The sequence below is a fragment of the Ornithorhynchus anatinus genome, chromosome 2, assembly GCF_004115215.2.
Source record: "Ornithorhynchus anatinus isolate Pmale09 chromosome 2, mOrnAna1.pri.v4, whole genome shotgun sequence".
NCBI classification, from domain to species: domain Eukaryota; kingdom Metazoa; phylum Chordata; class Mammalia; order Monotremata; family Ornithorhynchidae; genus Ornithorhynchus; species Ornithorhynchus anatinus.
Window position 1 is genome coordinate 7,634,645 of NC_041729.1, and position 27,861 is coordinate 7,662,505.

Here is a 27,861-nt window from a genome sequence, read left to right on the forward strand (position 1 = left end):
ACAAACACCATTTTATATGCGTGGGCTAAAGTTATTAGAAATAGCTCCAGAAAGAACATCTTGGAAATTGGTTTTTTAAAGTTCCATTCCCTATCATCCTTTCCAGGCATGGTATTCACCAGGAAATCCCCATTGAAGAGGGAGCTTCAAACAGGCTGAACTCAGCCATTCCCAATACGAGGCTCGGATCTCATCTCTCGCTTCGGGATTCAACCTGCTTGTTTTCTTGTTTTCCCTGGTCCCCTCATGTTCTGGTGACGATGAATCTTCATGGCTTATGGCCATGATGCAAAAGTAACATCAACCAAAAGAACAAATATCTGATAATAAAAACAGGGGGTGAGCATTAGAGCTTGACATGGTTGATGTTTCCAAGTTTTTCAAGAACCAAATAGCACTCATGACTGGATAGTTTTGTTGACTAGAATGGCATCACCCTTAATTCCTGCTAGAAATTGCCTCTAGGCAAGGGGAGAACTCATTAAACCAACCTTGTTCAGGAAATCTTCATAATCAAGTGGGGTTAAGGGTAACAATCAAGGGTGAACATTTCACCTTTCCACCAAAATGTCTTATTGCAATCCATTTCTGGACTGCACACAGTCTGAAGTGCCTGCAACTCTATGCCACAGAAATTGTCTAAGTTTGGGAAGGGAGAACAGATGTTTTAGAGGAGGTTGAGAAGAGAGTGCGATTTTGAGAAGGGGACAGGAAATCCTATGCAGGCCTCTGAACAGCCAGTAAATTAATCAATATATGGTATTGATTGAGCACTTACTGTGTGCAGAGTACTAAACTAAGTGTTTAAGAGAGTAATAATAATAATAATAATCATAATTATAGTATTTAAGAGCTTACTATATGCCAAGCACTGTTCTAAGCACTGGGGGAGATAAAAGGTCATCAGGTTGTCCGTAGGGCTCACAGTCTTAATCCCCATTTTGCAGATGAGGTGACTGAGGCACAGAGAAGTTAAGTGACTTGCCCAAACTCACAAAGCTGATAAGTGGCCGAGCCAGGATTAGAACCCACTACCTCTGACTTCCAAGCCTGGGTTCTTTCCACTAAACCACACTGCTTCTCCATCACAATACATCACAGTACAGTTGGTAGACACGATCCCTGCCCACTAGGAGCTGGGAAAAGGGGTAGGAATAGGTTAGGCAACCAGGCTGAAACCATTTTGCCCATTGTCGGGCGACTATTAATGAAGTGAAAAATCTGAGTTACGGGTTAAGCCCCAGCTAAGCACAGAAGCCTTTAGTGTGGAGACTCCAGGAAGATCCCTCTGAAATTTCCAGTGAACATGAAAGGCCCTCATCAGTTTACATTAATCGAGGTCATGGGGCGTGTAGCCGTTTGACAGGCCCTTGGCAGGAATTGTGGAGTACCAAAGAAAGGCTTCCTGATCTTAGGCAAAGTCTCTGTCCTACCTATCTTCCTCTAGGGAGCAAGGAGAACTGGTGTTTTGGCTGAGAAATGTTTTCTCACCTGGGTTAAACTCTTGATTCTTGATTCTATTTATTTGCTATTGTTTTAATGAGATGTTCATCCCCTTGATTCTATTTATTGCTATTGTTTTTGTCTGTCTGTCTCCCCCGATTAGACTGTAAGCCCGTCAAAGGGCAGGGACTGTCTCTATCTGTTACCGATTTGTACATTCCAAGCGCTTAGTACAGTGCTCTGCCCATAGTAAGCGCTCAATAAATACTATTGAATGAACGAATGAACTCCACTTAAGCTATAATAATAATCATAATAATGATGGTATTTGTTAAGCACTTATTAAGTTCCAAGCATTGTTCTAAGCGCTGGGATAGATACAAGGTAATCAGGTTGTCCCACTTGAGGCTCACAGTCTTAATCCCCATTTTACAGATGAGGTAACTGAGGCACAGAGAAGTTAGGTGACTTGCCCAAAGTCACACAGCAGACAAGTGACGGAGGCAGGATTAGAACCCATGACCTCTGACTCCTAAGCCCGTGCTCTTTCCACTTACTCCTGCTTCTGAAAGGTCCCACTCATTACAGTAATTCTTCCAATAGCACAGCTGTGCTTTTACTACCCCAGTGTATCGATCAAGTGCTTAGAACAGTGTTTGGCACATAGAGAGCATTTAAATACCATCATTATTTATGGACCGCTGTACTGCCTGCTTACTGTGTGAAGAGCACGGTGCTATCCCCACAAAGAAACCCATTTCCTTCATAAAATATGTCGAGCCTAAAAGAATAGTCACCGAGTCATCTCCCCAGAATTCTCTTGAAGGACGGAAGCAGAGAGGGGGCTCTGGTGGAAGGTTACAGTTTGTTCTTGCCGGATCTGGAAAAGCCGCTCATTCAGAGAGCTCCATCATGAGCTAGCTGTCAACCATACCAGCCCCATTTACCATCCTACCGATGCTGGTCTTTGTCAAGAGAAACTCCAGTTAGGTAAGCTATATCGGGGAAGCAGTGTGGCTCGGAGGAAAGAGCACGGGCCTAGGAGTCAGGGTTCATGGGTTCTAATCCCGGCTCCGCCACCCGTCAGCTGTGTGACTTTGGGTAAGTCACTTAACTTCTCGGTGCCTCAATTACCTCATCTGTAAAATGGGGTTTAAGACTGTGAGCCTCATGTGGGACAACCTGATTACCCTGTATCTACCCCAGCGCTTAGAACAGTGCTCGGCACATAGTAAGCGCTTAACAAATACCAACATTATCATTATTATTATTATTACCATTCCATTAGCTCATTTGTGTCACTTAGGCTTAGAGGTCCTAAGGAAGCCTCATTAAAAACTCATTTAGGAGAGAAGGAAGATCCTGTATCTAGCTGTACCTCTCACTGTATCCCAACTCTCCTGCCTCCTTCCTCTCAATCAAACTGTTCCTTGAGCTTGGAACTCCCTTCCTCCCCTTGTCAGCTTTCCCCAGATAGAAAGCTCTAAAATCCCCAAATTTTTTCCCGAATTGATTTCTCAGTGTCCTGAGTCATAGTTCCAGACTGAGCTCCCCTTTTCCCTCTGCTCCCTCTACCACCCCCTTCACCTCTCCGCAGCTAAACCCTCTTCTCCCCACTTTTCCTCTGCTCCTCCCCCCTCCCGTCCCATCGCCTCAGCACTGTACTCGTCCGCTCAACCGTATATATCTTCATCACCCTATTTATTTTGTTTAATGAGATGTACATCACCCTGATTCTATTTATTTGCTATTGTTTTAATGAGATGTTCTTCCCCTCGATTCTATTCATCACCATTGTCCTCGTCTGTCTGTCTCCCCCGATTAGACTGTAAGCCCGTCAAACGGCAGGGACTGTCTCTATCTGTTGCCCACTTGTTCATTCCATGCGCTTAGTCCAGTGCTCTGCACATAGTAAGTGCTCAATAGATACTATTGAATGAATGAATGAATGAATAGTAGCCATTCAGCCAACTCTGCCACTTAGCAAGTGATTTACAGCATTCTCAGCACTCAGGTATATAATGTGTACCGACTGATTTATTTTGATCATTTTCTTAGCATGCCTATTTTAATACTCATCTCCCATATTAGACGGGAAGCTCCTTGTGGCAGAGAACATGTAGCTTCTTTATTCTGTACTACCCTATTGCCTAGTTCAGTGCATAGCACCAAGTGCTCAAGAAATGCGGCTACTACTATGATGGCTACTTTCACAACTATATCCTCCTGGCTTAAGTGCTTAGTACACTGCTCTGCACATAGTAAGCGCTCAAATACAACTGAATGAATGGAGAAAATAAATTAATAATGATGGTATTTGTTAAGCTCTTACTATGAGTCAAGCACTGTTCTAAGCACCGGGGTAGATACAACCTAATCAGATTGGACTGAGTCCCTGTCTCACATGGGGCTCACAGCCTTAATCCCCATTTTACAAATGAGGTAACTGATGCACAGAGACACTGAGTGACCTACCCAAGGTCACACAGCAGACCAGTGGCAGAGCTGGGATTAGAACCCAAGTCCTTCTGACTCTTAGGTGCTTGCTCTATCCACCCTTGCAGTCCTCTCACTGGTTTCCTATTTAATCAGTGGTGTTAGAGAAGCAGTGTGGCTCAGTGGAAAGAGCCTGGGCTTGGGAGTCAGGGGTCATGGGTTCGAATCCTGGCTCTGCCACTTGTCAGCTATGTGACTGTGGACAAGCCACTTCACTTCTCTGTGCCTCAGTTCCCTCATCTTTAAAATGGGGGTGAAGACTGTGAGCCTCACATGGGACCACCTCATTCCCCTGTATCTCCCCCAGCGCTTAGAACAGTGCTCTGCACATAGTGAGCGCTTAACAAATACCAACATTATGATTATTATTTAGAGAAGCAGCGTGGCTCAGTGGAAAGAGCCTGGGCTTGGGAGTCAGAGGTTATGGGTTCGAACCCCAACTCTTCCCCTTAGCTGTGTGACTGTGGGCAAGTCACTTCACTTCTCTGGGCCTCAGTTCCCTCATCTGTAAAATGGGGGTGAAGACTGTGAGCCTCACGTGGGACCACCTCATTCCCCTGTATCTCCCCCAGCGCTTAGAACAGTGCTCTGCACAAAGTAAGCGCTTAAGAAATACCAACATTATTATTATCATTTACTGAGCCCTTACTTTCATTAGCAATTATATTTACTGAACTTTTACTGTGTATAAAGCATCATCATCAGTGGTATTTTTCAAGCTCTTACTATGTGTAGAGCACAGTACTAAGCGCTTGGGAGAGTACAATACAACAGAGTTGGCAGACTCATTTCCTGTCCACAATGAGCTTACAAGCAGGGCACTGTACTAACTGTCCCAAATGACCTTTCCATTTGATCAGTAACTCTTCCCCTGCAAGCACTCCAAACCCTTTCCCTCACTTCCTTCTTACTTGGCTTCAGACTTACCCCAATGTACTTGGAATGCATAACTCATACTGTACCTAATTGTTCATTATGGCACATTGATGTATTTAAAATGATAAAGCAAATCCACCAAGTCAATTCACTTTGTTGATTTGGGAAAATACTTTTAAAATGTGAAAAATGGTCTCCCATGGTTAACCGTCAGAAAATCCTGTTCTTTTATTGCCAGCAACACAGTGTGTTCTCTTTAATATTTACCAATCGATAAAAGTGGTCCATTAGTCCCCCTCATCACATTTTGCTGTGCCAAAAAAAGTGGAGAATGGTTCAGCTCCTTACACTAAAGAAGGCGATCTTTTCCATATGAATTGCTCGACTATAAAAATATGGATAATGAGGTCTTCGCATGAGGTGAAATTGTAAGATAGGTTTAAAGGTTTATTTGAACCCTTCCTCGAAAACCAAGAACCTCTGGGGCCCTGGGTAACCAGAGGAGTTGGAAGCAGCATGAGACCCACTCCAGTTCCTTAATGCGCTAGTGAGTAAATAACCTACACTCCATTAGAAAGAACTATTGATTTCTATTTCCCGAGTCATTTGCGTTTAAGAGTTTCATAATTTGAGCCCATTACTAAAATGAATTCGGAGATTGCTTCTGATCCTTGCTGTGTTTACGTACTTAGGACGTTGCACATTAAAAGTATTTTGCATTTGGTATGACTTGTGCTATGCAGTGGGATCGTAGAAGACACCGTAAAGAATTTATGGAGCTAAGGATACACACACACACACACACACACACACGCCTCGCTTGAAGTTCAAAAAGAATATGAAGCTCTATGTCTATTACTCACCATGGTTATCTACTCAGTGACAAATATATATGAATATCAGTAAATGTGTGCAACAGAATAAATTCGTTCATCTCTACCCATACTGGCAACAGCCAATACATATATGTGTATATGTAGATAGTGACACATGTTACTATGCTTCTTGTTTGAAAGTGTGGGTAGCTGTGGCCAAAAAGACCAAGAGTGAATTCCACCCTGCACCCATCTCAATTCTGCCCCACAGTTTTCCTCACCTGGTGTTGCTTTTTGTTTTATGGATTTGTTAAAATCTGTTAAAAATATGGTAGGCATCATATTAAGCACTTGGGTACAAACAAGCTAGTTTCTACCTAATCGGATTGAACAGAATCCATGATCCACGTGGGGCTCACAGTCTTAATCCCCATTTTACACATGAGGTAACTAAGGCACAGAGAAGCGAAGCGATTTGCCCAAGGTCACACAGCAGACAACTGGGGCGGGGAGGGGGTTTGGGATTAGAATCCAGGATCTCTGACTCCCAGTCCCGTGTTCCTTCTACTAGGCCAGGCTGCTTTTGATTCTTATCTCTCAAAGCTTTTGTCAGGAGTACCCCCATCCTGACGGGGGCAGTCTGACTGTTTGCAATTATATTTATTGTTGGGCCACTGGGTTTGGGTCACTGTAGGGGGCAGAGGGCTAAACATAATGGCCTCCACCTTGGGATCAGGACCATCTCTGGTAAGGATCCATTAAAGCCTTGCTGGAACTGGATCTTACACCATACCTGGGAGAGACAGGTACTAAAGTAATTAACAGATAAGAAGAAGAAGGAAAAGTGGGTCTAATTAGTACTGATAATAATAGTAATAGTTGGGGTATTTGTTAAGTGCTTACTTGGTGATGAGCACTGTCATGGGTTCATATCCCAGCTCAGCCGCTTGTCAGCTTCGTGATTTTGGGCAAGTCACTTAACTTCTCTGTGCTTCAGTTACCACATCTATAAAATGGGGATTAAGACTGTGAGCCCCATATGGGACAACCTGATCACCTTGTATCCTCCCCAGTGCTTAGAACAGTGCTTGCACATAGAAGGGCTTAACAAATGCCATCATCATTATCATTATTATTATTATTATTACTAAGCATTGGGGAGAGATGAGATAATTGGGTTGGACATGGTAATGTGTGTTTAATAAGACAGTGCATAAGTAAAAAGGGTGTGTAAGATATAGGGGAAGGTATGTATTTAAGTGCTAGGCACTATACTAAGTGCTGGGGTAGACACAAGCAAATCAAGTTGGACACAATCCATGTCCTACATGGGGCTCAAAGCCTTAATCCCCATTTTACAGATGTAGTAAACTGAGAGACAGAGAAGTGCATTGACATGCCTAAGGTCACACAGCAGTCACGTGGCGAGGCTGGAATCAGAGCCCAGGTCTTTCTGACTCTCAAGACCTTACTCTCTCCTCTTGGCCATGCTGTTTCTCAAAATGACTTAGAAAACGCAGAGCTGTGGTCTGGTGGATTTGAAGGAGGGAGGGAGTTCCTGGTTGTGTGAGCAAGAGGTCAGGGGCGGGAGAGAAGGGGTTAGGGTAGCTTGAGAGGAATGAAGAGTTTTATCAGGGTTGCAGTGGGAGAAGAGAATGGATAAGTATATGAGTGGAGATCTGATTATCATAAAGCCAATGGTCAAAAGTGGAAGCTTGATCTGGAGAGGAATGGGTAACTTTTGCAATTTTTTGAGAAGTGGGAAGACTCAGAGTGGCCTAGTGAAAAGATCATGGGCCTGAGAGTCATTAGGACCTCAGTTCTAATTCCAGCTCTACCAATTGCTTGCTGTGTGATGATGGGCAAGTCACTTAACTTCACTTTGCCTCAGTTTCCTCAACTGTAAAATGGGGATACCTGTTCTCCCTCCCACTTACACTGAAAGCCCCCTATGGAAGACGGATTGTGTCTATCCTAATTAACTTGTACTTTCTCCAGCATTTAGAACAGTTTTTGATGCATAGTGAGCACTTATTACCATCATTATCATTATTATGTGCAGAATGGCATTTAGAAAGATGATCTTGGAAGCAGAGGTATGGACTGGAGAGGGGAGAGAATGAAGGCAAGGAAATCAGTGAAGAGTTTGATGCTGTAGTCAAGCAGGGAAATGGCCAGTACTTGGACAATCTCTGTGCTCCCCCTGACTTTCATCTGGATAATTTCATCAAGGATAATGCCAGGAAGACAGACACTGTAGACAAAACTACCATCTTCCCTGTCTTCCTGGCATTATCCTTGATTCATCTCTCTCATCGACCCACACGTTTGATCTGTCACAAAATCCTGTTGGTTCTACGTTCCCAACATCTCTAGAACCATCCTTTCCTCATCATTTAAAGTGTTGCAACACTGACCTAAGCATTCATTATTTCCTATCTTAACTACTGCATCAACCTCCTCACTGACCTCCCTGTCTCCTGTCTCTCCCCTCTCCAGACCATTCTTCATCCTGTGGCCTGGATCACCTTTCTCAAAAACCATTCTGCCCATATCTCTTAGCTTCTGAATAACCTCCAGTGTTTTCCCATCCACCTCCGAGTGAAATAGAAACTCTTACCGCTAACTTTAAGGCATTCAGTAAGCCCTCTCCTGCTTACCTAACCCATGTGAACTTCTGCTGTATAATCCAATTTTCACACACCACTTCTCTAACCTCAACCTACTCTCTATACCTTGATCTTGTCTATCCCACTGCTGACATCATGCCCTCCCTTGGATTTGGAACTCCCTCTCCCTTCAAATCCAATAGTCCACCACTCTCCCTACCTTCAAAATCTTCTGAAAGTCATCTCCTCCAATTAACCTTCCCCTCTCAGGGTCGCATCTGGAGAGTTTCCAGCATTCTTCCAATCTTGACTATGGGAGGAAGAGTCAAGCAGAGGCATATCCATTCCATTCCTAGCTTGGGCATTGGCTAGCTAGTGGAAGGCAATCTGCTATAAGTCAAAACTCACCCATCCTGGGCAGCAGTGGCATGGGAGAGAGTCTAGGGTGGAGACAAGTTTACTGTGTGGAAGGCAACAATGGTAAACCACTTCTGTATTTTTACCAAGAAAACTCTATGGATATACCAGAATGATTGCAGATGGAGAGCGGGGCGTTCTGGGAGAGATGAATCTGTGGTGTCACTATGGGTCGGAAATAACTCGACGGCATAAGACAAGACTAAGCTCTCATTTCCTTTACCTGTATTGGCCTGGGAGTCGGAAGGTCATGGGTTCTAATCCCTGCTCAGCCATTTGTCTGTTGCGTGACCTTGGGCAAGTCACTTCACTTCTCTGTGCCTCAGTTATCTCAGCTGTAAAATGGGGATTGAAACTATGAGCCGCACATGGGACAGGGACTGTGCCCAACCTGATTTGCTGGTATTCACTACAGAGCTTAGTACAATGCCTGGCAAATAGTAAGCACTTAACAAATACCACAATTATTATTATTATTATTACTCCCCTCAACATCCACTATGTGCTTGGCTGTGTACTTCTTAAGCTCTTTGACACTCATCCCAGCTCCACGGCATTTATGTACATGTTCTTATAGTCTACTGTTTTCCCTATCTGTAAATTATTTTAATTTCTCTCTCTCCCACTGAAGACCATAAGTTCCTTATGGGTGGGGATTGCGTCTACCAACTCTGCTTTATTTTACTTTCCCAATGCTTAGTACACTGTTTTGCACACAGAAAGCTAACAATAAATGCCATTGATTAATCTAGTTGTATCCAGACTATACTACTGCCTCCAGGGAAATTCCAGGGAAACATCTGGGTCATTTTAGACAACTAGATGCCACTGCAACTCCGTATTTAGATTTCAGCACATCCTCAGGTATCCAGTCTTCCTGGTCCTACGGTTCCAAAGTTCTTTGTTATATCTAACCCAAACTTTTCTTACTGTAACTTCTACTTTCAGTTATCATTAAGCACAAATGGTTACCTCTATTTCTTATAATATTTGAATTTCCTGAAAATTCTAGGCTTCCCACCATCTTCTCTTTCTGGCTCAATATTTTCTTTATGTTATTTGTTAAACGGTTACTAAGTTTCAGGCACCATTTTAAGCGCTGGGGTAGATATAGAGTAATCAGGTTGAATATATTCCAGGTCCCATATGGGGCTCACAGTCTTAATTCCCATTTGGCACATTAGGTAACTGAGGCACAGAAAAGTGAAGTGACTTGCCCAAGGTTACACAGCAGACAATAATAATAATAATAATATTGTGGTCTTTGTTAAGCACTTACTATGTTCCAGGCACTGTATTGATCTCTGGGGTGGATACAAGCAAATTGGGTTGGATACAGTCCCTGTCCCAGGTGAGGCTCACAGTGTCAATCCCAATTTTACATAAGAGGGAACTAAGGCCCAGAGAAGTAAAGTGACTTGCCTAAGCTACACAGCAGATAAGTGGCAGAGTTGGAATTAGAACCCACAACCTTCTGACTTCCAGGCCCGTGTTCCATCCACCACTAATAATAATGATAATGATAATAGTATTTGTTTAGGGCATACTATGTACCATGCACTGTTCTAAGCACTGGGGTAGATCCAAGGTCATCAGGTTGTCCCAGGAGGGGCTCACTCTTCATCCCCATTTTACAGATGAGGTAACTGAGGCACAGAGAAACTAAGTGGCTTACCCAAGCTCACACAACAGACAAGTGGCGGAGCCGGGATTAGAACCCACCTCCTCTTGACTCCTAAACCCGTGCTATTTCCACTAGGCAACACTGCTTCTCACTTCTCACTAATGAATGCTGCTTCTCAGTAGCAGAGCAGGGGATTAGAACCCAGGTCTTTCTGACTCCCAGGCCTGTGCTCTACCTAATAAGCCACACTGCTTATCTATTCCCATAGTTACAGCTTTTCAGTGTGATTTTTCACCCCACTTTTCTGGACCTTCAACACACATTCCCCAAAGCCACCCCAGTTCTCTGCCTTCACAGCTTGCCCAGGGGTGAGGCCAGTGGGGAGAACAACTACGTATTGTTACCCTGATGTTCGGATTGAGGCCAGGAGGTTCTCAGTGAACTTTATTTGGCGTAAATCAATTGCCACTTTGAAAGAGATGGTAAATGAGAGATTGGCAAGGACACAGATTCCGATAGTTCATGATGTGTTTCTGAAGGAAGAGTTTGATACAAGGACAAAAAAGAAACAGAGTTGACAGGATGAATCGTGTTAAAGCTCAAAGATGGAATGATTTTCTGCTAGAAGAGCCCTACCTCTGTTAAATGGGGGTGGGGAAGAGTAAGGAGGAGGAAATAAGTAAGTGTTTAGGTTAGGACACTAGAAGAGAGATTTCTAATGCATCTCTTTGCCATTCAGAGCACCCAAGCTCTGATCTGATCCAAACTCTGGGGCCATCGCTATTATGCAATCTTACCCTCACCTGACCCCTTACTTACTTCACTCAGACCAGAAAATTGACACCCGGAGACTAATTTTTTGTAGAAAACCAGCCCTGGCTCTTAGAACCTACGGAAGAATGAATGCACTCTCTTTGTGTATCCAGGGTTTTGTGCCTCCGATTTGATTACTTCGTCCCTGTAATTCAAGAAAAATTACATGTTGCTGCACTCCTGGTAATCACAGCCAGGGCTTGCGTGTAATCAGATTCTTTTCGCAGTCCCTAATGTGAATGATCCCCCTGCACCTTGTATCTTAGCTTTCAAGAGGAGAGATGGAACTGCACAGTTCTCCCTGGACTGATTTATCATTGTATTCATACCAGACTCTTTTCCAGGGTGTTCAATCTGTCCTTTAAGCAGCCATGCAGAAAAGACATCAGACAGCACCAAGTTTGTTCAGTGAAGGAAATAAAGGCTGGGCTCACAAAGTTTCAGTGCTATCCCAGCCTCTCATACCTCTTAAAGAAAATATAGTGACTCCTCACGGCAGCTTTCTAACACCAACTTGGTACTGAGCAGCTCAAAAAAGACCCATCAACAACAAACCCCTCTGGATTTAAAAAAGTCCAAACATGAATGTATGAGATCATCTCTTGCCAAAGTTCCTTCCCCCAAATCTTTGTTCTTCCTAAGGAACTTTTCTATTTACCATTCACGAAATAACTGTATAAGAACTTGGAAGCTTGTCTTTAACCAGTGTTTATGCCTCGGGTAGAGGAAGTTACATTTGAGCAACAGAGAATATGGAATAAGCATGGAGGGAAATTCTGTAAGGTACTGATTGATGTTGACTAGAGAGAAAACCAAAGGGGTAATTATGAAGCAGTGTTTTAGGCCTAAAGACTAACAAAATGAAGTCACATATTTTAGATCGCTAGGAAGTATTCTGTGAGTTTGCTCCCTTGAAAGGAGCTCTTTTTTAAAGGGCAGGTGAATCATAATAAAATGAAGTGGAGAATCTAGGCACTTTTCCCAGGGATCCTGGAAAGAAAACCCACCTCAGCAGTCTGAATATTTCAGGCAGGAATCTTCTTTTAGTTTGGTTGGATAATGATCATTTGGCTAGTGCAGATCTGATTCTCAGACCCAGATGTGAGTGTCCTGAAGGCAATATGATCTAAACCTTATGTATTAGCTTAAGGAAGTTCAGGGCGGTAGGATCAAACTTTCCTATCAGTCCAAAAGCTATCGCTCATTCAAGTCATTCTTTGATTCAGTCCACACGGGGGTACTGGACCCATCCAGCACACCCATCATGGAATTTGAGACTTGTCTTGAAAGTATGATTTTTAAATGGTACCTCAACTCTAATCATTCCTTCCTTTGGGAAACCATCTGCTCAGACCAATTCAAATGAAAACTTCAGAATCCATAAAATCCATTGTCTTCGGATAATTCTCCAATTTTTCACTCACCCTCATACCCAGTTCAATGTTTTCTCCGCCGTATACTTCCATGCCAGGGTCAAGCAAGCCAATGTCCCCGAAGTACTCGCGGTCCACCACAAAAGAGCAGCCGATCATGGCTGGGGTCCTGCTCAGAGAAAAGTGAGGATAAAGGTCAGCTGTGAGACTCTGAAAAGTGACCTCAGAACATACATTCGTTTCAAGAAAACAACACAAAAGGAAATTATTTGGGCATAGGAGGAAGGCTTTACTCTATCCTGAATAAGTAGAGAAGCAGCTTGGCCTAGAGGAAAGAGTTTAGGGAGTCAGGGGTCCTGGGTTCAGATCCCAGCTCTGCCACTCTTCTGTTGTGTCAACTTAGGTAACTCATTTAACTTTTCCGGGCCTCAGTTTCCTCATCTGTAACATGGGGATTCAATCCCTGTTGTTTCTCCCCTGTAGACTGTGAGTTCCAGGGGGGACAGGGACTGTGTCCAATCTGATTATCCAGAACCTACCCCAATGTTTAGCATGGTGCTTGGCACATAGTAAGTTTTTAATACATACCACAATTATTATTATGATTATCATTAGATTGAATGCATACAAATCCAAAGATTTTAGAAGAGAGTAGAGAGTAGGTGATGGCCTCTAACCAAGATTGACTTATGAAGAGGGGCATTCTTAACATTCAACACACTTGGCTTGTATTGTTAAAAAGCTCTCAGTTCGATAAACATCTTTAATAAGTGGATCCTACTGAAGGATATGATGATGTATAAAATTATACAATGGGCAGAAAAGGATAAAGAACAGGCCATTTGGGGAACCTAAAGGTTTTGGAAAAATCATTTTGACCCGATTGAAGCAGTCCCGAGAGAGACAGGTTGATAGAATGGTAAAGGTTCCACACTGCCTCTGAAGGCTCAAGGTCTGTCCTGAATGAAAATTTTTATTATTAATTATATGCATTAGTGTTGACTGAATCCCATAATGTGTCTTGCTATTCCATTTCCCACCATTGCAAATAATGGCAGAAAATTGGTCCTGACCATAATTTAGGGAAAATAATTCTGCTCTTGACAATCGGGAAGTCAGAAGTAAATGCCCATGAATGGTCCAAAAATAACAGGGACATTAAAAAGCGATTACCCTTTTATTTGCGTGATGATCCAATTTGTTCCGTCATTAGACTTTGGCCGCAGAATTCACACTAATGAAATTTTAACACTGCCTTTGGTTTTTAATAGTAGCTTTTCACTACTTAAGTTATATTTCATCAACACATAACAACCATTCCTCTCCTTTTTTTTTTTTTAATAATCTCAGGGTGATAGCAGACAAATTGAGGGGCCAATCCCCTGCCAAGTCAATTATAGTCAGTATTATTGCTTAGAGTTCCAAAATTAACTTAAAATAAATTCATAAAGAAACAGTAGCAGAATCAACCAGCACTGCCCTTATTTGCATCTGAAATACCAACTGAGATGACAGGCCTGGTGGCTGGTTTAGGAGAATTGAGACTGAAAGATAGAATGTTCAAAATCTGGGGCAATGCCAAAGGTTCCTGTCTCTGATAATTTGTGATCGATGATTTTCTTACTGGGCAGAGACTGCTCTTCTCACAGCTTCTCTGAACAGAAGGTCTGTTCCTCTGATAGAGCCTCATGGCCTCATGGAAAGAGCACAGGCCTGAGAGTCAGGAGAACTGAGTGTTTATCCCACCTTTGCCATTATTCATTCAATAGTATTTATTGAGCGCTTACTATCTGCAGAGCACTGTACTAAGCGCTTGGAATGTACAAATCGGTAACAGATAGAGACAGTCCCTGCCCTTTGACGGGCTTACAGTCTAATCGAAAATAACTCTTCCCTGACCGGGAATCGAACCGACCCCACGGCAGAGAGAACGCCCGAATGCTAACCATTAGACCACCAGCCCTGTGACCATGGTTACCTCCCTGAGCCTCAGTTCTTCATCAATAAAATGGGAACAGGATTGATTGTGTACTGTGTCCTACATGAAAACCTTGAATCTCTCCCTCGCAAATAGTAAACCCCAATATAATAATGGTATTTGTTAAGTGCTTACTATGTGCCAAGCAGTATTCTAACTGCTGGGGTATATACAGGTAATCAGGTTGTCCAATGTCAGGCTGACAGTCTTAATCCCCATTTTACATATGAGGTAACTGAGAGAAGTTAAGTCACTTGCCCAAGGTCACACAGCAGACAAGTGGAGGAGGCGGGATTGGAACCCACAACCTCTGACTCCCAAGCCTGTACTCCTTCCAATATGCCATGCTTGTATCTACCCCAGCACTTAGAAAAGTACTTGGCACATAGTATGCACTTAAGAAGAACCATAATTATTAAGTACTCAATAAATATGATTGATAAAATAAATTAGTTATGTACATAACTGTTATAGGGATGAGGGTGGGGTGAATACTGACTTTGAAAATGGTAGAGTGATGCTCTGTCGTATGTGAAGAGAGAGGGAATTCCAGGCCAGAGAAGGGATGTGGGAAAGAGGTTGGCAGCAAGGTAACAATAATAATAATAATAATGATGATGGCACTTGTTAAGCTCTCACTATATGCAAAGCACTGTTCTAAGTACTGATACAAGGTGATCAAGTTGTTTATTCATTCATTCATTTAATAGTATTTATTGAGCGCTTACTATGTGCAGACCACTGTACTAAGCGCTTGGAGTATACAATTCGGCAACAGATAGAGACAATCCCTGCCCAATAACAGGCTCACAGTCTAAATGGGGGAGACAGACAGCAAAGCAAAACAGAACAAAACAAAACAAGAAGTCTAGCGCAGACATCATCAAGATAAATAGAATCATAGAGATATACACATCATTAACAAAATAAATAGGGTAATAAATAAGTGGGGCTCACAATCTTGATCCCCATTTTATAGATCATCTGTAAAATGGGGATGAAGACTGTGAGCCTCACATGGGGCAATCTGATTACCTTGTATCTACCCCAGTGCTTAGAACAGTGCTCTGCACATAGTAAGCCCTTAACAAATACCAACATTATTATAGATGAGGTAAATGATTTGCCTCATCTTAACTAAGATGAGAGAAGTTAAGTGACTTGCCCAAAGTCACACAGCTGACAAGTGTCAGAGCGGGGATTAGAACTCATGACCTCTGACTCCCAAGCCCGTGCTCCTTCCACTGAGCCACTCTGCCTCTGTGAGTAGGTTGGTGAGTGAAGTGTGTACTTAGAACACTGCTCTGCACAAAGTAAACACTCAGTAAATACCTTTGATTGATTAATTGATTGACTGTACTGGCTGAGTCATAGTAGGAAATCTGTGAGACTTAAGGCAGGATGGGGAGAGTTTATTGAGGACTTTATAAAGTTGATGTTAAGGAATTTCTGTTGATGGCGTTGGTGGATAGTCAACCACTGGAGGTTTTTGAGGAGTGGGGAAATTTGAATTGAATGTTTTCTGTAGAAAAATGATCTGGGAAGCAGAATGATATGTGGACTCGAGAAGGGAGAGAGAGGATGCAGGGTGGTCAGAACACATTTGGCCTTTACTACTGATCAATACCTAAGGAGACTACATATTGTGCTGCATGCAGAGAAGCAGTGTGGCTCAGTGGAAAGAGGCCGGGCTTGGGAGTCAGAGGTCATGGGTTCTAATCCCGGCTCTGCCACTTGTCAGCTGTGTGACTGTGGGCAAGTCACTTAACTTCTCTGTGCCTCAGTTACCTCATCTGTAAAATGGGGATTAACTGTGAGCCTCACGTGGGACAACCTGATTACCCTGTATCTACCCCAGCAATTAGAGCAGTGCTCTGCACATAGTGAGTGCTTAACAAATACCAATATTATTATTATTATTATTATGAACTGAACATATCCACAGGCCTGATGCTGTCCTCCAAAAATTGATATGATGCATCATATACATTCAGTGCTCTAAAATCACAACCAAATTACACTAAGCCTAGATGTAACTGTCATCATCATCATCATCCTGATTGATATTTATTGAACAATTACTTTGGGCAAAGCACTATACTAAGCCCTTGGGAGAGTACACTACAAGAGTCATTAGACACGTTCCCTTCCCACAACGATCTTACAGCCCAGAGGGGGGACAGACATTTATATACATTATAATATTTAATTTATAGATATGTACAGAAGTGCTTAGGGGCTGGTGTGGGGCGGGTATCAAATGCCCAGAGATGATGCAGAAGGGATAGGAGGTAGGGGAAAAGAGGATTTGATCGGGGAAGACCTCTTGGAGGAGATATGATTTTAATACAAATGAGAGAAACAAATGTAGGAAGGTACACAGGTGCACTGATAAACAAGAATAGATAAGGAAGAGGAAAACTGAATCAAGAAAGCCAGCATATCTACTGAGGGACTGTTAGAGTGTGGAAATGGTGTGGTATTCGTCACCACACCAAACTGAAGGTCTACAGGGCGGTAAGACTAACTTTTCCCTTAGCTGTCCATTAATCAGTCAATCGTTTGTATCGAGCACTTACTGTGTGCAGAGCCCTGAACTAAGGACTTGGGAGAGGACAGTATAACAGAGTTGGTAGACACATTCCCTGCCCATAACGCGCTTACAGTCTAGACTAGTAAGAAGACTTGGACCCCACACAAACACCACACTCAACTCAGCGTGGCTCAGTGGAAAGAGCACGGGCTTTGGAGTCAGAGTTCATGGGTTCGAATCCCGGCTCGGCCACTTGTCTGCTGTGTGACTTTGGGCAAGTCACTTAACTTCTCTGTGCCTCAGTTCCCTCATCTGTAAAATGGGGATTAAGACTGGGAGCCCCACGTGGGACAATCTGATTCCCCTGTGTCTACCCCAGCGCTTAGAACAGTGCTCGGCACATAGTAAGCGCTTAACAAATACCAACAACTCCTTGAGCAGTTCCATCAGCGATCTTTGTGGACATAAAATTAAATGGCAGGACGAGAAGGAGCACAGAATAACAGAGAGCTAAAACCAAGCCAGGTTTCTAGCATTCATTCCTTCATTCATTCAATCGTATTTATTGAGTGCTTACTGTGTGCAGAGCACTGTACTAAGCCCTTGGGAATGTACAGTACAACAATAAAAGGTGACTTTCCGAGATTACAGTCTAGACAGGGATGAGACAGCATCAATACAAATAAATAAAATTACAGATCTGTACATAGTGCTGTGGGGCTGGGAGGGAAGGAAAAGGAAAGGGAGCAAGTCAGGGTGACACAGAAGGGAGTGGGAGATGAGGAAAAATGGGGCTTAGCCTGCGAAGGCCTCTTGGAGGAGATGTACCTTCATTAAGCCTTTGAAGGGCGGGAGGAGAGTAATTGTCGGATTTGAGAAGGGAGGGAGTTCCAGGCCAGAGGCAGGATGTGGGCCAGCACAGAAGCTATGCCCAATGCCCCATGGCTTCCCTAGGAGGAATAAGGAAGGACAATGGAATTACAGTAGGGTACCTGACCAGCAGTTGCAGAGGGAACTGAAATTGGGAAACTGAAAGGAAGTAGTGCAGAGGAAATGTTTTACCAAGACAGTGAAACAAAGCCTCGGACAATGCTGCATTTTGGCTGAAAAATGGGAGTGAATTGGTGCAGGTAGATCAGCAGTGTAGTACTGTTATTAAGCAAAGCAGAGCCTGTTTTCCAGAAGTAGCTTCATAATGAAATGAGGAAAAAAAGCAAAAACAGCACTAGGTGTGTGTGGGTGGACAGAGTGGGCCTGACTGTGGGTCCCTCCCTGCCTTTCCAGTTGTATATACACCCATTCCATTGGTGAACTTTACATCAGAGGTGGCCTCAAGCACAAATAAGGAAATATTATTAAACAGAAATAATAATCAAGAAGAGCATACCTTGTGGAAAGATCAGGGGCCTGGGAGACAGAGGACCTGGGTCCCAATCCTGGTTCTGCCGCTTATCTGCTGGATAACCTTAGGCCAGTCACAACTTCACTGGGTCTCAGTTTCCTTATCCATAAAATAGGGATTAAATACTTGTTCTCCCTCTTAGATTGGGAGCCCCATGTAGGACAGGGACTGTGTCCAACTTGATTATCTGGTTATCTACACCAGCGCTTAAAGTACAGTGCTTGGTACATAATATGTACCTAACAAATACAATTATTAATTAAAGGAAAATTACATCCCTATGATACATATGCATTTTGACTGCATACTGTATACTCTATGTATAGATACATTCAAAAATCTCTATATATTCAAAGGCATTTCTTCTCCCAGAAGGAGCTAGGCAAATGAAATGTGTTACCCCACAGGAAATTGTACAAACTGAAAATATCAGTATTTTCAAGACTGTAACCTCCTGCGTCTAGGCAGGGAATGTTGCCTATCGACTGTGTTGTATTGTACTCTCCCAAGCACTTAGTACAATGCTCTGCACACAATCAGCGCTCAATAAATGGATTGATTAACTGATGAAGAGGTATTAGGGTAAATTCCGGATGAGGTCTATACAGGGTTACTAGAAGGAAAGATAATCTGGTTATGCATCAGGAAATACAACTTCAAAACTATTGTGGAGGTCAAAGAGGTTAAGTAACCTTCACCCTCTTCGCCCACAAACGTTCTGCTTCCCCTGATGGGGACGAGCTCAGTAATGGGATTGCCTGTGGCCTTACATGTTTACGTTCTGAGGCAAGAAGTCGGCTCATTAAAGGGAAAGGCTGGATAGCTAAACAAAATGCTGTCTGACTTCATCAAACCCAATTCATTCTGGTTTTCTGGACCTCTGATGAACTGAATCAACCTCATGTCCAATCAATTTGGATAAACAGCTTTCTTCTATATGGGGTATGGTGTGGGGGCGAGGGTGGTTGTGAATGTGTGCATATAAATTTGTTTATGCTACACCTAGGGTTTCTTTCAGCTTTCTATCATTGTCTACACCTCAGAATTACACTTTAGGCATTCGTTCTTTAACGACCAGATGCAAGCAGATCTTAGTAAGGCTGAGTCACAGGGAGGAACCCTGGCTGGGGCTGATCACTGCCCGAAGAGCTTCCTTTAGATTCATGGCAAGCTCAAAGAGCAGGTTCCTTGAAGTCCTTGCTGGCTATTCACTTCCAATCAATCAATAGATTAATTAATTTTATTTATTAAGCACTTACTGCATTTAAGCTCTGTACTAAGCACTTGGGAGAGTGCATTATAACAGACATGTTCCCTGTCTAAAATATGAGGGCTCCACATCACCCTCTTGCTGGCTCACTAAGAAAATCTTTTGGAAGTGGAATTGGAGAGGATCTCTCTGGGGTCTCTGGTGCTCTTTGTAATAATAATAATAATAATGATAGTTGTGGTATTTATTAAGGGCTTACTAGGTGCCAGACATTGTTCTAAGCAATGGGGTAGATACAAGCTAATTGGGTTGAACACAGCCCCTGTCCCACATGGTGCTCACATTCTCAATTCCCATTTTACAGATGAGGAAACTGAGGTATAGAGAAATGAAGTGACTTGCCTAGTGTCACACAGCAGACAAGTGGCAAAGCCAGGATTAGAACCCATGTCCTTCTGACTCCCAGGCCCGTGCTCTTTCCACTAGGCCATGGTTTTCGTCTTCACATCATTGCATAGAAGAGCAGGAAGAGAAACAGCAGCTTATTGAATTCACAGTTTTCCTTAACACATGTTGCCTTGAAGATTTTCAGCAATGAGAGGTCTGCAGACCTGTCTCCCCTGACCTAGCACTTACACAGTCCCCTTTGGACCGGGACAGTGGCAGTAGATGGACACTTCAAAAATACAACTGAGACTGCAAAACAATGGCAGTGTATTGTGTTTTCTTGTCCTAATGCTTTTGAAAAATCCTGAAATCAAACTAAAGTGGAATTTCAAAGGCTGTAAAATCCAGTGAAGTAGTTTGATCTTTTCTTTTTCATTGTGGTTGATTTGATCAAAGTCTCTTTCAAATCACACTCAAAGTTAGCCCATGTTTTCATTTCACTTTCATCACAACCACACCTGCAAATTTCCCAGATAGTACTGGACACAAAATTTACTTTGGGCTGGTTATCTAATACCTCAGAAGAAAGAAGGTCAGTTTTGGGTTGAAATACCCAGGCCATCTACTAATATTGAGCTGACAAGTGAAGTATGGTGCCTGAGCTACACTGCATTATCATCATCATCAATCATCATCAGTGATATTTACTGAACAATTACTGAATGTAGGATACTGTACTAAGTGCTAGGGATATTAAAACACACCAGAGTTAGCAGCAGTACTTGACTTTCAGGAAGTAACACGGATTAGTGGAAAGCGCACAGGCCTGGCCGTCAGAGGCCTGGGTTCTAATCCCGGTTCTGCCACATGATTTCTATGTACCCTGGGCAAGTTAATTGACATATCTGTGCTTCAGTTACCTCATCTGTAAAATGGGGATTAAACCCTACTCCCTCCTATTTAGACTGTGAGTCTCATGTAAGACAGGGACTGTATTCAAACTCATTATCTTGTATCTACTCCAGTGCTTAGTACAGAATTAAGTGCTTAATAATAATAATGATGATGATGATTGTGGCATTCATTGAGCATTTACTATATGCCTGGCACTGAACTAAGCATGGGGGTGAATACAAGCAAATCGGGTTGGACACAGACCCTGTCCCATATGGGGCTCACAGTCTTAATCCCCATTTTACAGATGAGGTAATTGAGGCCCGGAGAAGTGAAGTGTCTTACCCAAGGTCACACACAGCAGATAAGCGGCAGAGTCAGGATAAGAACAAATGTCCTTCTGACTCCCAGACACTTGCTCTATCCACTAAGCCATGCCGCTTTATCATCATCATCTTGTACTTACATCAGTGCTAATTAGAGTGCCTGGCACATAGTAACCACTTAAATACAATAATTAGAAATTTTTAATTATTATTATTTTGGGTAAGGTAACCTTGCAGTTAGTTCCACATCCACCCACCAGTGGTCAGTCATAAGGCATGATGAGCCATCAGCAAAGAATGCTGATTTCTGTGTTGGATTCAGGTCACACAGCCTTAAAGTTGGCCATGAGCCCAGTTTAAAATCCTTCCGGAGTACTTGTTAAGAAGTGTCCTCGCTACTGTTCATATGGCTACCGATATGACCTTCTGACTCAAAGGGTTTAGGAGAGAATGTACATATAACCTGCAACAGCAATGAAAAATATCTGGGAAGCATCCATACAGTGAAATGATTTTTTGGTTTTTGGCAGGTCTGGAGCTTTTAAAGTGGTTGATGGATCAATGAAACCATAAACAGAAAGGATTCTGAGTAGTCAATCCGTGGAAGTGACTCCAGGGTACATACATCAGTCTGTCACCTTCTTGTGTGCTGACGGGTCAGGTCACCTAGCCAGGTTGGTCAGTGCACTGGCCTTGCTTTGCCTCAGGAGAGCATGAACACAGGTTTTTTTTATTCTACAAATAATGGCAGACCCTGTTTTGTTCAAGACATCGGCTCTCATCCATCTGTTCTCTTAAAATACTGAGCCTGATGTGGGTGACACCATTTTTCCTTGTCATTAATTGGTGACTGGACCACAGTGACCAATCAAGAGGAAGCTGACAGTGCCATTGATCCTGGTCCCAAGGCTGAATCCTTCTAGACTGTAAGCTCCTTGGGGGCTGGGAACACTTCTAACAAAATACATTATATTGTACTCTCCCAAGCCCTTAGTATAGTGTTCTGCACACAATAAGTGCTCAATAAATAAAGCAGCATGCCATAGTGGATAAAGCAGGGGCCCGGGATTATTAGTAAGCGCTTAACAAATACCATCAATATTATTATTACTATAAAACTGCAGCCGGAGCAGTAGGAGGGGCATACTACTACTAATAATAATGGTATTTGTTAAGCACTTACTATGTGCCAAGCACAGTTCCAAGCACTGGGGTAGATACAAGGTAATTAGGTTGTCCTACATGGGGCTCACAGTCTTAATCCCCATTTTACAGATGAGATAGGCACAGAGAAGTTAAATGACTTGCCCAAGGTCACACAGCTAAGTGACAGAGCAGGGATTAGAACCCACTTCCTCTGACTCCCAAACCTGGGTCTCTAATGGGCAAGGGTGTCAGAAAAGATGGAGAAATAATTTTGCCAGGCAGAGAAGAAGGCAGAGTTAAAGTACAAAAGCATGTACTTGAAGTGGATGAGTTCAGCCTGATATCTAGATTTCTTCCAGAAGCACTCTGTGGCTTGTGCAGAGGAGTGAAAAAAGTGGACTATGGAGGTGATCCAGGACTGTGGGTTAGTGGTACATGATCAACAAAGAGATAGGGAAGTGAGTGAGTTGAGTTCAGTAGGGAGGGTGGTTTTGAGGGCATCAATTATGCATCAAGGGAAGGTAGTTTGGGTATGGAGGTAAACAGAATGGGATAGTAGATAGAGTACGGTCCTGAGAGTCATGGGTTCTGATTCCAGCTCTGCCACATGTTTACTGTGTGACCTTGGGCAAATCATTTCACTGCATCTGTAAAATGGGGATTAAGACCTTGAGCGCTATGGGGGACAGGGATGTTGTCCGACCGATTTGCTTGTATCCACCCCAGCGCTTAGTATAGTTTTGGCACATAGTGAGCACTTAACAAATACCGTTATTATTAAAATAGGATGGGATTGGAAGATCGGAGGTCTCTGTGGGGGAACAGCACAGATTTGCGGAGAGGAGGTGTTTGGGAGAGAAGGCAAGTCAGGAGGTTGAGGTCTGATGGAGGGATTTTAGAGTTGGTGAGAGTAGAGATTAGACTTCGACTAGAGATGATGAGATTGAGTATGTGTCCATGTTGGTGAGTCAGGGAGCTGGGGTGGAGCAGGAGGTCATTGGAGTAGAGGAGTCATAGAAAGCAGGCAATAGGAAGGTCATCAAGAACATCTATTTGGATATTGACGCCACCAAGGATCAATATAGGGATGGAGAATGAAAGAAGGAATGTGAGAGAGAAATCAAAAGGGCAAGGGATGTTTGGTGATTCTACTCCAATCAAACATTTATATAATGCTTACTGAGCACTCTGCAGTGTTCTAAGCACTTCCCCATGCCTCATCTCCTTTCTGTAGTCCTTTCTACACAAATTAATAATAATGTTGGTATTTGTTAAGTGCTTACTATGTGCAGAGCACTGTTCTAAGTGCAGGAGTAGATACAGGGTAATCAGGTTGTCCCATGTGAGGCTCACAGTTAATCCCCATTTTACAGATGAGGAACTGAGGCACAGAGAAGTGAAGTGACTTGCCCACAGTCACACAGCTGACAAGTGGCAGATCCAGGAGTCGAACCCATGACCTCTGACTCCCAAGCCCAGGCTCCTTCCACTGAGCCACGCTGCTTCTCATTAGACATCTAAACTTTGTTCCATTCTGTCAGAGAAAGACTGATTTGAAGTCTGGGCATAGGAATGAAGCAGTGAAATGCACCAGTCTCTGAGGCTTCTGAATAACCAGGAGAGAGTGGTATTTCCCTTCAAAGACTATCATTTGCAGGGTGTCTTGCACGCATCACCCAATACTGAAGTAACTCCAACGAACAGCCGAATAGAAGGATTTGAGGTGGAGTTAGGATGACAGAGGATAGGTTGTGGACTGCTGCTGCCCGGATCGTTTTTCTACAAAGACGTTCAGTCCATGTTTTTTCTCTCCTCAAGAACCTCCAGGGGTTGCCCGTCCACCTCCACATCAAACAGAAACTCCTTAGCTTTGGTTTTAAAGCAGTCAATCACCTTGCCCTCTGCTACGTCACCTTGCTACTCTCCTTCTAAAACCCAGCCTGTACACTTAACTCCTCTAATGCCAACCTACTTACTGAACCTCAATCTCATCTATCTTACAGCTGATCTTTTGCCTATGCCCTGCCTCTGGCATGGAACTCCCTCCCTCTTCATATCCAAATAGACAACTACTCTCCTCACTTTCAAAATCTTACTGAAGGCAGGTCTCCTCCAACAGGCCTTCCCTAACTAAGCCCCTTTTTCTTTTTCTTCCACTCACTTCTGCATCACCTGACTTGCTCCCTTTATTCATCCCCACTTCTAACCCCACAGCAATTACGTACAAATCTCTAATGTATTTCTATTAATATCCATCTCCCCTTCTAGACTGTAAACTCGTTGTGGGAAGGGAATGTGTCAGCTATATTATACTCTCCCAGGTGCTCTGCTCACAGTAAATGGTCAATAAATAAAATTGATTGATTGATTCTCTTCCTAGGCCTGTCCTCAAATTCCATACATTTATGGGGATGATGCTAGATGGGAATAGGACAAGACGATACTTCCAGCGATTTCCTTTAGGGATTTTTTTCTCCTTCTTTAGATCTAGAGGACAGCCTGAGGTGGACATGTAAGGTTCAAATAAATTCGAACCCCCAAGTCAAGAGTGGGATACAGCCACTGAATCAAACAGTGGTATTCACTGAGTGCCTAGTGTGTGCAGAGTAGTATTCTAAGCCCTTGGGAGAGTACAGTATAACACCACTGACAGACATGTTCCCTTCCCTCAGGGGGCTAACAGTGAGCCATTCTTGCTCACTTAACAGATTTGAATTATGGTAGTATTTAACAAGTGCTTACTATGTGCCAATCACTGTTCTAACCCCTAGAGTAGATACAAGATGATCAGATCTCTGCCTAGCAGGAGGCTTTCCAGCCCAGTAGGTCCACATGAGCCTTGGAAGACTGCAGAATCCTCAACCCAGATTAACCCCTGCACCTGCAGGCCTAGAGCAACCTATCATCACTCAAATGCATGGAACAACCTTTTCCTTTTAAAAAGTTCAAACCTTTGAGTTTTTTCCACTTTTTCTCATACTTCAGGGCATAATGAGTGGCAAAGACGCTTCCTGAAGTAAATCTTCCAATGTCAGCCTCTCCTGACACAAAATAATTGTCCCAGTATGTGCTCAAAATAATAAAATGGTTCCTTTCAGAAAGCATGTGGGGTTTTCTCTTTCTTGCTGATCCCCCCAGGATAATGTTGTGCATATCTGCTTGCGGCGAGAAGGAGGAGGAAAAAAGAATAGACTCCATTTCCCAAACAAAAACTTCACCGATGCATTTGCTGATCTTTCTTTTAAGAATTCGTTATTCCTGGAAATACGGAACAGCCGATCCCCCAGGCCTGGAGAAAAACAAAAGCAACGCCCACCACTGTATTTGTCAGGCAATGTCAGTGAGAGGAGGGCTTTGTTTGGGAGAGCAGCCTTTCCTAGTGATTACCTTCCTAATTATGCAGGTCTGCAAAGAACAGGGCAGCCACAAGTGACAGGCTGTCCTGATAGGAGATTAATCAGGTACGTTTGTTTTCCCGTGAGGTTGAGATGTCTTTCGATGAAGCTGAGGTGTCTTGAGGTCACACAATACTCGGGACGGTACCTACCGCCAGCAAATCCAGATGGGCAAGGCTTCGGAGGAGCTGCAATAGGGTGGCACACATTCAAGAAGACGGAGGCAAAAGTGTGGACTTCCAACAACAAAGGTAGAAAGGGTCTGGGAAGGCACTGAGGGTTAATGTGTGTCCTGATTACATCCCAGTCAGGCCTGAGAGGGCCCAAAGGTGAAAACAATCTGGTGTCACTGGTGGTGATCGTTTCCACTTACACTAACATTTAGTGTCTCTAAAAGAAGCAGAGGACCTGTTTTCCTATTTAGAGGCTAATTAGAAAGAAAGGGGTAGAAGTAGCATTTCCAAGGATAAATTGATTAATCATAGTTGTTATTCCCACACCCAGAAGACTAGACAAAGCTGTCATAGATGTTTGACTTTGATGTTTGTCTTTACACTCACTCCCTCGGTGAACTCATTCGCTCTCACGGCTTTGACTACCATCTCTACGCAGATGACACGCAGATCTACATCTCCGCCCCTGTCCTCTCCCCCTCCCTTCAGGCTCGCATCTCCTCCTGCCTCCGGGACGTCTCCACCTGGATGTCGGCCCGCCACCTAAAACTCAACATGAGCAAGACTGAGCTCCTCATCTTCCCTCCCAAGCCCGGTCCGCTCCCAGACTTCTCCATCACCGTGGATGGCACGACCATCCTTCCCGTCCCGCAGGCCCGCAATCTCGGTGTCATCCTTGACTCGTCCCTCTCGTTCACCCCACACATCCTATCCGTTACCGAGACCTGCCGGTTTCACCTCTACAATATCGCCAAGATCCGCCCTTTCCTCTCCACCCAAACGGCTACCTTACTATTACGGGCTCTCGTTATATCCCGGCTAGACTACTGTGTCAGCCTTCTCTCTGACCTCCCTTCCTCCTCTCTCGCCCCGCTCCGGTCTATTCTTCACTCCGCTGCCCGGCTCATCTTCCTGCAGAAACGATCTGGGCATGTCACTCCCCTTCTTAAACAACTCCAGTGGTTGCCTATCGACCTCCGCTCCAAACAAAAACTCCTCACTCTAGGCTTCAAGGCTCTCCATCACCTTGCCCCTTCCTACCTCTCCTCCCTTCTCTCTTTCTACCGCCCACCCCGCACGCTCCGCTCCTCTGCCGCCCACCTCCTCGCCGTCCCTCGGTCTCGCCTATCCCGCCGTCGACCCCTGGGTCACGTCCTCCCGCGGTCCTGGAACGCCCTCCCTCCTCACCTCCGCCAAACTGATTCTCTTTCCCTCTTCAAAACCTTACTTAAAAATCACCTCCTCCAAGAGGCCTTCCCAGACTGAGCTCCTCTTCCCCCTCTACTCCCTCTGCCATCCCCCCTTTACCTCTCCGCAGCTAAAGCCTCATTTTCCCCTTTCCCTCTGCTCCTCCACCTCTCCCTTCCCATCCCCACAGCACTGTACCCGTCCGCTCAACTGTATATATTTTCGTTACCCTATTTATTTTGTTAATGAATTGTACATCGCCTTGATTCTATTTAGTTGCCATTGTTTTTACGAGATGTTCTTCCCCTTGACGCTGTTTAGTGCCATTGTTCTTGTCTGTCCGTCTCCCCCGATTAGACTGTAAGCCCGTCAAACGGCAGGGACTGTCTCTATCTGTTGCCGACTTGTTCATCCCAAGCGCTTAGTACAGTGCTCTGCACATAGTAAGCGCTCAATAAATACTATTGAATGAATGAATGAATGAATGAGTTTGTGACCAAGGAATGGCCGCAAAGTGGTATCAACAGAATTTCAGGTACTGACAGTCACTGGTGATGTAATTAATGAGAAAGTTTCTCCTCCTGTTGCTGGCTACAGTTCCCATGAAGGAAGGCAGGATCCTGAGGGGTTTTCAATCCTCAACTGGCTCCTTTTAAGAGGCAGCTTCTGAGGAAGTTTAAACTGCCCCGGAGGAGGAGGGCACTCTTGCAGCAACTGTTCTCATTGCCACTCACCAAGTCCCAAGGGTTGCTGGGTGGAGGCC

General features: G+C 43.8%; 1 protein-coding gene and 1 non-coding gene across 2 annotated transcripts in view; one reads left to right on the forward strand and one right to left on the reverse strand.

Annotated features, from left to right (window-relative positions):
- The window catches only part of GALNT9 (polypeptide N-acetylgalactosaminyltransferase 9), a 242,943-nt gene that overhangs the window by 98,124 nt on the left and 116,958 nt on the right, over positions 1-27,861 (reverse strand). Inside the window, exon 6 of the mRNA XM_029047813.2 lies at positions 12,518-12,635. Within this exon, the coding sequence (XP_028903646.1) occupies positions 12,518-12,635 (118 nt within the window). The remainder of the gene's footprint in view (positions 1-12,517; positions 12,636-27,861) is intronic.
- LOC114809843 lies at positions 8,500-8,637 on the forward strand. Its single transcript, XR_003757617.1, has one exon. It is a non-coding gene; the product is annotated as a small nucleolar RNA SNORA7 (small nucleolar RNA).